This window comes from Lonchura striata, chromosome 1, assembly GCF_050655825.1.
Source record: "Lonchura striata isolate lonStrDom1 chromosome 1, ASM5065582v1, whole genome shotgun sequence".
NCBI lineage: Eukaryota > Metazoa > Chordata > Aves > Passeriformes > Estrildidae > Lonchura > Lonchura striata.
Genome location: NC_140703.1, coordinates 4,838,358 through 4,851,540, shown reverse-complemented (window position 1 = coordinate 4,851,540; position 13,183 = coordinate 4,838,358). Strand labels below are relative to the sequence as shown.

Sequence of the window (13,183 nt, the reverse complement as noted above, 5' to 3'; positions counted from 1 at the left end):
GCCGTGACGTCACGGGCGCGGCGGCTCCCCATTGGCCGCCGCGCCGCGGTGTGGCGGGCGGGCCGGGATGGCGGCGGCCATGGCGGCAATGGCGGCTCGGTGCGGCTGTGGGGTCCCGGCGGCAGCGCCGTGCTCCGGCACGGGCAGCTCCGGGAACACCGTCCGGGAGGGTGCGGTGTGCCTCCAGCACGCCGCCCTGTGCGAGCAGTCTGCGCCAGGGCTCACTGCACAGGGAGGACGTTGTGTCTCGTGTGCGGGTAGAACTTCCCGGGACTGTTTGTGCTCCTGTTGCTGGGCAACACCGAGCCGAGCCTGGCTCCGTCCTGTTGGCTACACTGTTATGTGTGGTACATATAATTCGTTTCCAGTATGGTATATATGATATTGAATATTTGTTGGAGTATACATGTTTGTATTAGGAGTCCCCCCCACCCTCGCAGGCGAAACCTGGTGTGTGTTGAAACCTGATTTACACGTAAAAGGATGTGGCTGGGCCAGGAGGGATACGGGGATGCCCAGGCGCTGATCATTGCGTGAATTACCCGAGATGGATATTATAGAAATATTATAGAAATATTATAGAAATATTATAGAAATATTATAGAAATCCTCGGGCAGATACAGGTGAATGCAGCGTTCCCCTAAATTTCATCAAGGGATTCACCAGCTCCAGGACACGGGATTGTTCTTCCTCATCACCAAAAAGAAAATCTCATTAACCTATGGACTCTGAATGGAAGAAAAGACTGATTGCCGAAATCTTGGCCTCGGGTGGAATTTTCCCTATAAAACCCGCCTGTGCCAGGATGGAGGTGTGTGGGCACAGAGGAAAACCTCTGCTGAGGCTGACTCCTTGTTGCGCACCCAAGATCCATCCCCGGGCTCAGCTCTGTTCTTTCCTTGTGGCTGGCTAGATAGAATCTGATTGCAAAATAAATATTTTATCTTTTTCATTTTTATTTGGCTGGGCAAATTTTCATTTATAGCAACACCCTCCCTTCAGATACTGATAGACACTGACAAGGTTCCTTCTCAGGCTGCTCCAGACCAAACAAGCCCAGCTCCCTCAGTCATTCCACATCAGACAGACACCAGTCCCCTAAAATCCGCTTGTGAAAAATGCATATTTTATGATTGGCTTTTCGCAAATATTACAATGAATATTATATGTGTAATGTTAGAAAGTTATGCTTATTAATTCTCTTAAGTAGTGTGTTAAATATAGTTTTAGGTTCCAACATAATGTTAAAATAGAGACTATGTATGTGGGAGGAGTTTTTTTTTTTTTTTTGGAATGAGACACTCGCTTTGAGAGACACCTAAATCTTCCAAAGAAAAGAAATTTATGGTTTTCTTATCAGAAGAAGCCAATTTCTTCAGGCCTTGCTCAGACTCGAAAACGCTTTGGGGTTAAAGGAAATAGTTGACATACAACAGAGTTCTTATTTTAAATAGAATGTATGCATAACCATGAAGGATATATGAATATGCAACAAGTGTATTGTTTTTAAGGTTATTCCTTTGTTCACAAGGGATGCTTTTCATGACTTAGTGTCCGAGAGCATCCGGACCTCCGTAATTCTTTGCTTTTTATTGTCTTGTAATTGTCCTAACTCTAAACTTTATTACTCTAATTGTATTACTATTTTTATAACCATTTTATTATTATTAAACTTTTATAATTTTAAAAACCAAGTGATTGGCGTTTTTCACATCTGGAGAGACTTACACACTGTCTGGCAAGAGCTGTCAGGGCAGCAGAAGGTTAAGGAGCAGGACAGCACAGGCTCAATCCCCCACCACCTGCTCTTCCACAATTCCCTTTCCCCAACAGTCTCACACTTGACCTTTCACTGCATTTGGTTGTTAGGGAAAGAATTTTCTCCAAAATAATTTCTGGATTTGCCATGATACACAAAATTGATCTTCTAAGATAGACTTTTCCTCCCTTGCATTATGATGTGTCTTGGAAGGATAATGCTTTGTGAGCAAGTTTTCTTAACTGCTCCTTAAAAATATGTACAAACATACTATTTCCCTACTCTTCCCATAGCATATAGAGATCACAAGGTGTAAAACAGTGAGGCCTACTCTGTCATGTCAGTGGGAAAAAAAAACAACAAAAACCAACAAACCACAAATACCACAAATATAATTCTGAGATAATTTTTCAGTATCAAATTACTAAAGGCTGAATACAAAATACCAGAAATATGTATTTTGGAAGTCCTCTGTTTTGTCTGTAAGGAAGTATGTTTTAATTAAGCAGGTATTTTTCATTTGGTACATTACAGTTTGCTCATTATTCACAGAATGCTTTAATGATTGAACTGTAAAGTATACATAAACTTAATGCATTTGTAAATACACATTAACTATATATTTTCATAGAACACAATCAGAAGCTATCTCCTTCCATGGGTCAGCATTTTTCTTGTCAAGGAAGCCAACAAAGACATTTTGCTTTTAGATCTTTGATACTGAAGAGGCTTAAACCCAGTGCAATTTGTATTATAAATTTCTACAAGGCACTCCTGACCTCACGCTGGAGGAAGAGCATGGAGGGCAGGCCCTGCATGCATTCCATTGTCCTGCAGCCCTGCTCCTCCTTCCCACTGAGACCACACTTGCCCCGATGTAGGAGACAGCAGGGTGTGCTCTTCAAACCCATGTGTATGAGATCATGAACATTTTCTTTTCTAAAAACATATCTTCAACTAGAGAGTGGTTATGTTATGATGATTATGTTATGTTATGTTACGTTATGTTGTTATGTTATATGTTGGAGCCCCAAACAGTCCCTACCCCTGCAAGTTTATCTCCTTAGAATCTCTGTTTTAATGTACATTATTCACTCTCTCATGCTCCCACCTTTGCAGCTGGTGGCTGTCCAGGAAAAGAGCACTTGTGAACTCCTTGAATGCAGCGGGCAACCACGGCTGTGCCACGTGTAGCTTTCCAGGATGAGGAAGCCTTGCAGTTCAGGGGTAGCCACTTCACAGAGGTTGGTTTTTTCCCAGGACATCTTTGTGCCTTTGGGCAGGGAAACTGTAAACACTCAAATCTAGAACCAAAACTGTTATGGCTGACTACTGACACAGTACTGCTGGGTGTCCTAGCCAGACCCCATCCTGCATTTCCCATCTCTCAAAGGACATAAAGATGGGTGTGTTTGGCAGGCAGCAGTCTGAAGAGGAACAGGAGGGTGTGCTCTGACATGGGAGGAGGAATTTAGTCACATCTACCATGAGAGCAGGCCTTAGCAGTCCTCTGTCATCAGATCAGCTAAAAAAGAGGAAGCTGAAGCAGGAGGAATCTCAAACCTTCTCTCTTCACAGCCTCCCCAGAACCTCTGAGCATTTGCCATCACTCATCTAAGGTACTGGAGAACGTGACAGCTTCAGGGTACTTCTGTTTTCTCCCTTGTGCACAGGTAGTTTCAGCACCCCCGGGTGATGATGTGCAGGATGAGCACGCCCTGGCTCTTGTGGTTAAGATGGTGTCTACATCTCCAACCTGCAAAGGACACTTAAGACTGTGTGGGACACCACCCAGCTGGCAACCAGAATGGTAAGGGAAGGAGGACATGCATCCATTCAGATTTGTGGGGTGAGACTTCAGCTGTGAGCATCAGATGTAGGGCTTGCCAGCAGTAACCACTAGCAAAATTTTCTTCTGGTCCAAAAAATCCTTCCTTTTCTAAGAAAGAAGAGTATTAAATGATCTGTTGTCTCCACAAAACCTCAACCTCCTTCCAGCTACACAAAACTTTGTAATTTGCTTCTGTAATCACTACCAAACCTTGCAATCATGATCATTGATTGAGATAGCCAGAGGGAACAAATGGCATTAATAATACAATTTTATTTTCCACAGACTAAACTGACAAATTATATAGGGTCTTGTCACTTGAGACCATTCAAATGCTCCACTTCAAGCAAGTATTTAAGTGGCTGCAAAAATGATTGCCTAAGCATACAGGGAAACATCATGTTATGGATATTTTTTCATTCTGTATCAAGACTAGTAGGTATTTTTCCATGTTACTGGAGCATTCCCATATGAATAACATTCAGCAATGAGGATAGCCTGACTAAAACTTTACTATCAATTTCCCCCCACAGATTATATAGTCACATAAATATATATCATATTTATGCCTTATGTGGATTTACTGAGAACTCAGCTATTCCTTTTTGCCTGGGTGCAGAGCACAAGCCAATACCACAGGCAGCCCAGACAATCCAGCAGCTCAAATCCCATTCCCATCCTCCTAACCCTTCTGTTTCAAATGCATAGTAAAAAGATTAGCTGTGCAGATCAGGCTGATGCTATTTAAGCACCAAGAGGCATATGTTTTTCACTGTTAGCCAATTCCAAACACACAAATGTGGTTTATTTCAATTTTAATATGTGGGCTGCCATATACAGAATATAAATCCAGAACAATTAGTTTTTAAAAGAGCTTTAAAGGAACTGAAAATAAGCTGATAATATCAGGTACTACAGGGAGCTTAGCCTCTTTCTCCTTACCATATTGAATACCCTGATAGCATGTCCCATTCTTAAACAGGCTGCATTTCTACTACTAGAAAGCTTTTGTTAATGTTTGAAAAATCATCCTTTTTAGCCCAAAGTCTTCAGTGCCATGTAAATTCCAAATCCTTACAATGCAATTTATCAGCAGGCAAGAGATCAAATAAGTTATTGGAATGGCTTTTGTGTCTTCTGTGTATTTGAAAGGTCACTTTGCTGCTGATGAGAAGAAAACTGCAGGATTCATTTGCAGAGAGAGAAGCTAATTGCTCAACATTTCATGTAAGTATACTCAGACTTTTCAAGCTGTTCATTACCATTTTTACCCTGACTGCAATAGAATCATTTAACATCTCAAACCATCAGCCACACTCAATCACAAAGCTCTGCAGACATCACTGCATTTAAAATGCCACTTCTTTCAAGTGCACCACAAGCCGTGTTCATTTTCCATTTTACATGAACTCAGAAAACCACTGTTACTATCACAGTTTTTGCACTTCCTAAGCCCATTGCAAATACTTAGATTTCTGTAATACAAAATATACCCTGTGTAATATTGACTTCCACTCCCTCTTCTGCCAACCACTCATAGCCTCAGTGTCAGTTCTGTCAATATATTCCTGCTTCTCTCTCTCCCTTTGTTTGCTGTAAGCCAAGCCCTGGCATCTGTTTGACAATAGCGAGTTATTCAATTCTTCCTTTACACCACACGAGGGTGTTTCAGGCTGTGCAGGATGCCAGAATCCATCTGGAAGTCATCCCGTTTGGAAAGGAACCGAGGGGCAAACAGATACACTATTTTCCCACTGATTAAAAGTTTTATCAAACTGGGCAAACTGCTACAGGAGACTTTGAAAGGAAAAAGATGAAGCATCATAAACTAGGAAACAGATGGAAGAGGAATTTTAAAGACATAATCAGATGTTCTCTGAAATCAAATACTCTTTACTGTGGACTTCCCTAAGCTTTGTCTTGTCCTTAAAGGATAATTTCAAATATAATATGATTTCATATTATTTCTATTCAAATCTCCTTAAACAGGATTAAGCAATCATTATACCCCTACATAGCTTTTCAGGAGCTTTCCATTGGTTTATTGCTACAAAGTTAATTGCAGAGTCAGGAAGAATTGCTTGCTAAAATAATAAATAAAATTTCTCCTTTGTATCCTGCTTCTTCTGGAGTCAAAGCATGCACAGATCTTTCTAATGTTTGCCACTTCTAACACATGATGGCTTTAAATCCAGCAAAGACCATGCAAAGTAACCAATACCGTGTGCTGGCTAGCAGGTTTAATTTCTTTGCATGGCTTCATCAAGCAAACACAGACACTGAAATCAAGCTGGAGCACTTACACAGCTGCAAGGAGGAGAACATTCCTGAAAAGAGAAAACTCCATACATCTGTATTATGTGTATGGGAGAAACAGCCCATCCCAGGAAATCCCAAGTGGCAAAGCCTTTTATCAGGCAGTGTTACCTAATGAGTCTGGCCCTGGGATGGCCAGGGAGCTGGGCTCTGCCACACCTCTGCCTGCACTCCAATTACTGCAGCACACCATGCAAATTAGAGGGGTGCTTCTTAAATAAACAAGCCAAGCTTAATTGATTTACAGAACCAAAAGGCACCTTGTACGTGAAGCCACTGTACTACTGGTTGAAAAGGATGTGTGATTCAGGGTGAGGCAAAGGTAATTCAGAGGGATTAAGGTTTGGGATGGCTGGATGCCAGGAGCAGGGCATCCTCTAGGCTCAGAGCTGTTGTCTCTGTTGTTGGAGTGACAGAAGCCAGGCTGAGGACACCTCTGCTGAACACACCCTCTGGGCTTGGGGCTGGCAGCCTTTCCTGGGCCTCCAGCAGCAGGGTCCAGCACCACCTGGATGCTGGAATACAAACCACAGAGTGCTGGGAAGGGTCACTCACTCCACTGCAATCCCCAGGCCTTGCCACGGACTTCACAAAGCACATTAGCCACTGCAAACAAATCCTGAGAACAAATTCCTTCCTCCTGTCACTTTTCCCCCTCATCCTGCAGCATTCACCATCCCCTGAGGAGCAGATGAAAACCCCATGTGCATAAAAGCAGATAGCTGCTTAGCTTTCCAGTGTGTTGCTTTTATGGCTGTGTAATGCAGGGATTAAAGACCACATACAGCAGCCCCAGCTAATTTCACAGTATGACATTACATGTTATTACGTGACCTCAGATTCTGACTTGGGTCTGCTTTACAGGTTTTATTGTGTCAAGGATTTGCATTTAGCAATGTGGTTTTGGTTGAGGTGGAGTTCATTGTCTTCATAGTATCTGGTATGAGGATTTATGAGCTGGTGTTTTGGATTTATGACAGAAACAGGGTTGATAATGCAAAGATATTTCCATTAGTGCTGAGCAGTGCTTACACAATGTCAAAGCCTTTTCTGCCTCTCACCCCACTGAGTGGGCTGGGGCTGCACAATGAGTTGTGAGGTGACACAGCTGGGACAGCTGGCCCCAAGTGACCACAGTGACATCCCACACCCTATGGTGTCATGTTTGGAATATAAAGCTGGGGAAGAAGAAGGAGGAGGGGGACACTCAGAGCAATGGTGTTTTGCCTTCCCAATTCACCATTACACTTGATAGATTCTGGCTTACCTGCATTGACTGAACGCATGCCTGCCCATAGGAAGCAGTGAATATTTTCCTTGCTTCTCTTTCAGAGTGTGAAGCTTTTGCTTTCCTTATTAAACTGTCTTTTCCTCACTTTTACTCTTCCAGTTCTCCCTCCATCCTACTGGTGGAAGTGATCTGTCAGCGGGGATTAAACCACAACAAACATTTAAGACTTTCTTTACTATATCCACACAGCAAGATTTGAACGTTTCCCACTTCAGAAACAGAAAAGTTTCTACCTAATACTCCCATAGCCACCATCAAGCATCTGGTAACTTGATCTGGGCCAAATAATTCCAGAGTTGACAGAACCCAATCCATGCCAATGATTGCAGCTTACACAGCAGGGCAGCAGCTGCCAAAAATAATCACTGAATGGCAGAATAGTCTGGGTTTAAAGAAATCCCAAAGTTATCATCATGCTCTGAATCCTCTGCCATGGGCAGGGCCATCTTCCACTAGACAATTGCTCAATGCCCCATCCAGCCTGGCCTTGAACACTTCCAGGGATGGGACAGCTGAAGTTCTGAAGTTGCTGCAGTTGAGTAGGGTTTTTAATTTGTTTGTTTGTTTGTTTTAGTTTTTTTTCCTTGAAAGCAGGGGTCAATTTTGAAATAAATTACAATTCTCGAGTAAAAGGTATGTTCCATTCTTATCGTGGTGAGGAGCAAATAGACACAAACAGAAACACAAACCATCCTACACCAAATTTACCTGCAGAAAAACCAGGAAGATGGGGCTGGCAGGGGAGGGGATTTCCTCCCTCGGGTCCCAATCTGTCGGCTGCCCCTTTCCCTGCTCCGGCAGAGGAGGGCAGGCACCCTCCTCCTTCCTTCTGTCCGCCCCGGGCTGGGGAGGGACACCGCCGCATTCCCGGCGGGACTGGACGGGAACGGGGACGGGACGGGACGAGAGGGACAGGGCAGGACGAGGAAGGGACGCGGCGGGATGAGAGGGGAGGGACGGGGCAGGACCGGGATAGGGACGGGATGAGAACGGGGAAGGAACGAGACAAGAACCGGGAAGGGACGCGGCAGGACCGGGGAAGGGACGGGGCGGGACCGGGATAGGGACGGGACGAGAACCGGGAAGGGATGGGGCAGGACCGGGATAGGGACGGGACGAGAAGGGGGCGGAACGAGCGGCAGGACCGGAGAAGGGACAGGCAGGACCGGGAAGGGTCGGGACGAGAACGGGAAAGGGACGGGACCGGGAAGGGAAGGGACGGGCAGGACCGGGATAGGGACAGGGCAGGACCGGGATAGGGACAGGGCAGGACGGGGATAGGGAGAGGGCAGGACCGGGATAGGGACAGGGCAGGACCGGGATAGGGACAGGGCAGGACGGGGATAGGGACAGGGCAGGACCGGGATAGGGACAGGGCAGGACCGGGATAGGGACAGGGCAGGACGGGGATAGGGACAGGGCAGGACCGGGATAGGGACAGGGCAGGACCGGGATAGGGACAGGGCAGGACGGGGATAGGGACAGGACAGGACGGGAATAGGGACAGGACAGGACGGGGATAGGGACAGGGCAGGACCGGGATAGGGACAGGACAGGACGGGGATAGGGACAGGACAGGACCGGGATAGGGAGAGGGCAGGACCGGAATAGGGACAGGACAGGACCGGGATAGGGACAGGACAGGACCGGGTCGGGGCGGGACGAGCGGCGGGAGCGGCCCCGCTCGGCGCCGGGCGCGGTGCCGCGCCGCCACCTGCTGGAGAGCGGCGGGAGCGCGGCCGCCGCGCCCGGCGCGATTCCCGGCGCGGGGATTTGGGAGGAAAATCCCAAAAGAGAAGCGGGAGCGCCCCGGGCATCGCCACCGCGGGGCACCGCAGCAGCCGCCTCCGGGGATGGGCGGCCGGGGAGCGGTGACACCCATGAGCGCTGCTCACGGTCAGAGGGAGCATCTCCAGCTCCCTCTGAGCGGGATCAGAATACCCGAGGTGATAAAATAACCCCCTCCGGCATGCGTGCTATGGATAGTCATCCTCGTCTAATGACAAGGAGGAACGTCCTGGCTCTCCATACCCCTTGGGATATTGTTATCCATCTGTTTGTTTGGTTTTTTTTTTGTTTTTTTTTTTTTTTTTTGGTTTTTTTTGTTTGTTTGTGGGTTTTTTCCAATTTATTTTTTAAGGCGACAATCTGCTTTATTTCGCAGCGATGGGTAACGTGACAAAAGTTAAGCTACTGTGCTTCTACAACACAGACAAGGAATGCTCAAATTAACATTGACCTTTTCATGCATAGAAGGTCGGTATAGTTTTGTAGGAAACAAAGTGTTTTCTGTTCAGCACAGATGATGGATTTAGAACTGCTTGTACTGTAACATAAATAATACAACAAAATACTCTAAAAAGGTCTGTTAGATCATTCTTTCCAGTAAGCCATTCATTTAATCTAAAGTCCTAGGAAACACAGTGCTCTGAACCCTGAACCTCACTGACCAGTGTTTAGCAGTAAATAAAACAAATCCCATTGCTAAATCAGAATATCAATTTTAAGCCTGACATGACTGAATTTCAGCTGATTTGCATTCATTACAGAAATACCATTGTGGTAACAATACATTTCCAAACGAGCTTAGAGGGATGGTTTCTTGGCAGCCTGAAGGTAGCACAGTTGCTGCCAAAAGCCGTGCTCCTCCTGCAGCTCTGGTGGTCACACTGACCTGGCTGAGCTGTGCAGAGGGCCAAGCCGAGCCCACCCTCTGCACCATCATTTATTCATTGCTATCAATATGAGAAAATCTGTAGCTTGGGCAGGACAGGGGGAAAACAGGATCATCTCTTTCACAGGCTTAAGCCACCTGGGAAACTACCCCTGAGGCCTTGGAAATGTGAAGATAGCAAATAATGGAAGCTCATTAAGACCAACGAAAAAGAAAATTATTACATTCTTTTTTCCCTCCTTCATGTATACTGTAAATATAATTCCTGAAAAGCAGACTTGAAAGTAAGTATTATTTCAAAGGCATAGCACTTCCAAAAGGACTAGAATTTTTCATTATCTTCAGGCTTGCTTCAGTCCTTAAGTCTCTGGATCAAAATTGACTTTCTTGTGACTTCACTGATGACAACTGGTACTTCTTTGTATACACTTGCACCAAGGCTGGTAATCTTTCATCTCATCAACCACCCTCCATGATCCAGTGCTGCAATCCTGTGCCAAGAGATGCAGCTAATTTCCTGTCTGTGTACGGTGCTGATTCTTTCTTTTGGTTTCACAGCGATAGAAAACTATATGTTAGTCCACAGTAAAAATAAATAATTGCAAGAAGAGCTTGCGTAGGTCTCAAAATCTTGTGTTCAGCCACTGTTTCCCGTGTAAATCTGGTGTCCATACAGAGTTCCCAACGAGGCCTGGCAAGAACTTGGCAAGGAGTTGGCAAAGACTTAGCACGGACCCAGCATGGAGCGCCCTACTGCAATTCCTGGTTCACTCTCCACCCTTAAGCTGAATGAACTGTTGGGGTGACTCTGGTGGTCTCTCACTGAAGACCCCTCATCTGCCTTGCTACCACTGTGACAGACAGAGATCAAGAACCCTCTCCCCAAGGACTGAGACTGAGACCCCTGCCACAGAGAGTAGCGGGGAGAATGACCTGACCTGTTCTCCAGTAACTTCAATGGACTTAGTCTTCATTGTGTTTGTCCTGCCTGGATGATTTTCTGTAGATTCACTTGTTCCCCCCACAGCAACTTCAATAGACTCTCATTGTTCTGCCTGTTCCCCCTTTTTCCCTCTGTGGACTATAACTGGACCCCTGGGTTAGGTAGGACTTTGGAGACTCTCCCCAACACAACAAGATGGATCCCCATCCCATCCCCCCTTCTCTCTCTATCATTTTATTTCTTTTCTGACCCCACTATGGCATTTATTGTTTTGGCCCCTAATAAAGGTGCATTTGTTGTGATTAAACTGACAGTCCCCTGCTGTTTGTCCTTTGCACTTTGGGATCAGCTAAGGAACCATCACAACACCCAGCTACAAGAGGATCGTGACAGCATCCAATTCAAATTGAGCACGTGTAATCTCACAGTGACACTCACTGTGAGCATAGAGCACACACAGCGTGAAAGGAGTGTCCCAAGGAGTGCTCAGCTCCCAAAATCAGTGTCACATAGGAGCTCTGAATTTTAATAGGGGTCATTACCACCAAGCTCCTGTGAGCACTGTGGAAAAGGCAGAGCCTTTTAACCGTGCCAGGCTTCTGTGTGCTGCACAAGGGGTGCAGGTGCTGCTACAGGTTCTCCAGCTCGTGGCAGGATGGGGGAGTCCCATCAGACTCTACCATGGAGGTGTACTTCATTGGAGGCGGCGGTGGCTTGAAAGATGGAGGTCTGCTCATGCTGGAATAGAAGAGAGAAAATCACATGAAAGCAGCATAAAAGACAACTGTAAAATGTTCACAGGAGGAGGTGGATTGGCACCAAGTCATTATAAGAGCACCTGACATTAGCTCTTACATACTGCAACTTCCTTGAGCCTGTTTTACAACCCCAGCACACCTCCTGCTATTCATTTGGCTTTCTTAGTTCCCACCTCACAGGTTTTTTTCATTCATGTTTTAAAAGGACAGAACATAGTCCTGATGAACTATTCAAAACCCTTGCATGGGCCTTTTGCTCACACTGCTCTCTGAAAGTATATTTAGACTTGTAACTTTTTTTTTTGATCAATTGATAAATAAAGGTCCCATCTCAAATTAGTTAAAAAAATCAATCCTGTTTTTATTTTTGAGATACAGGATTTGCAGTTGTGTTTCAAGAGGGTTTTCTAGAATCATAGCTGATTAATTATGATTTTTGGAGTATATTCGTAATGGTAGTAAGATTTTAAATAATTGTCTCTTAGATATTGCTTTCACCAGTAGATCCTGGAGTGCTTTAGTAGGGAATCAAACTTTGGTAATAATTACATACTCAATGCTTCTTTGACTGGTATTGGTTTCGGGTACCCTACTTTCACATGTATTATTCAAAACTCAAATAGAGCTGCCCTAGAAGTACAATTTCATTAAAACATGTCCTCAAGTAACCATAGAAAATGAGAGAGCAAAAGCAGCTGGCAGGGAGGCTAATAGAAATGGGGGGCTCTGGGGACAAAAATTGACTGTTATTCTTCCCTGACACCCTGAAGCTGCACTGAAGCTCTTTTCTTAAAGTTTACTTTAAATATAACCCCCAAAGAACAGATGAAAGGACTGAGAACACTCTACATACTGTTGTATTAAAAAAAATGGCATTAGTGATCCATGCACTTGAAGGCCTTGTGTGCTATGTGTCATCTCAGATGAGAAGGTGTAAACCCAAAGAGCTGGGTTAGAGTTGGTGCTGCCCTGCCACGCCTGTGGCTCCATTCCCTGGTACTTACATCTCCTTTTGGTACTGACACCATTTCCTGATGCCTAAAGCTAGCAGAGCACTGCAGAAGAGGAGCAGGACAGCTACCACTGCTGGCCAGGGGAAGTGACTGGCTTTGGTGTTCCTCCCGTCACCTGAAAGCGAAACGTAAATTTTAAGGAATTTAGAGATTTTAGAGGAGCTAAGATTTGAGTTAGAGATAAGCCTTACTAGAGTTAATTAAAATAAATGAGTAGGACTTGATGAAGTTAGGAGTTAGTAGTTAACTAATAATTCATTGCTCGTCAGCACAATGTTTAGTTAGCTGGGTTTATAATGAAGAATACACAAACTGACAAAGAGCTTTAGGAACATAAGACAATTGTGGCCTCCTCTGTTCTGAAACCAATTGAAGACAAGGAATGGGAGTTCTACCAAGAGTTCATTTGTCATATTTGCATTGAAAAGGCAGAAAGGTCAGAATGAGGAAGACTTCATTTACTTCCTCATTTTGGGACCCCTCCCCATGGAAGGTACATCGACCCATTTAAAGGGAGAAACTACACATGCTTAATAGCTTTTGGAGTGATTAGCATACAAAGTGAGGAATGGGATGTACCAAAATGATGAATATGCA

General features: G+C 45.0%; 2 protein-coding genes across 4 annotated transcripts in view; both read right to left on the bottom strand.

The window, feature by feature from the left end:
* Window positions 1-65: 65 nt before the first annotated feature.
* On the bottom strand, window positions 66-9,251 carry LOC146768572 (uncharacterized). The gene is made up of 3 exons (XM_085567585.1): window positions 9,230-9,251; window positions 7,907-9,120; window positions 66-7,327 (listed from the first exon to the last, which is right to left on the bottom strand). Exons 1-3 carry the CDS (start codon window positions 9,249-9,251, stop codon window positions 7,286-7,288), a joined length of 1,278 nt encoding a protein of 425 aa, XP_085423711.1. The 3' UTR covers window positions 66-7,285.
* A 49-nt stretch (window positions 9,252-9,300) lies between these two features.
* The window catches only part of CD96 (CD96 molecule), a 48,042-nt gene continuing 44,159 nt past the window's right edge, over window positions 9,301-13,183 (bottom strand). For all 3 annotated transcript variants that reach the window (XM_085577951.1, XM_085578012.1, XM_085577910.1), the window contains 2 exons: window positions 12,578-12,701; window positions 9,301-11,553 (listed from right to left, as the gene is read on the bottom strand). In XM_085577951.1, the coding sequence (XP_085434077.1) occupies window positions 11,445-11,553; window positions 12,578-12,701 (233 nt within the window). In that variant the 3' untranslated portion in view covers window positions 9,301-11,444. The remainder of the gene's footprint in view (window positions 11,554-12,577; window positions 12,702-13,183) is intronic.

Excerpts from the sequence above, each read along its gene's own strand:
- LOC146768572 (XM_085567585.1), bottom strand. The coding sequence starts at position 9,251 with ATGGATAACAATATCCCAAGGG. Across the intron at positions 9,121-9,229 it reads GGATAACAATATCCCAAGGG|AGGGAGCTGGAGATGCTCCC; the intron begins GTATGGAGAGCC and ends GATCCCGCTCAG. Across the intron at positions 7,328-7,906 it reads TCTTCCTGGTTTTTCTGCAG|ATCACTTCCACCAGTAGGAT; the intron begins GTAAATTTGGTG and ends CCCCGCTGACAG.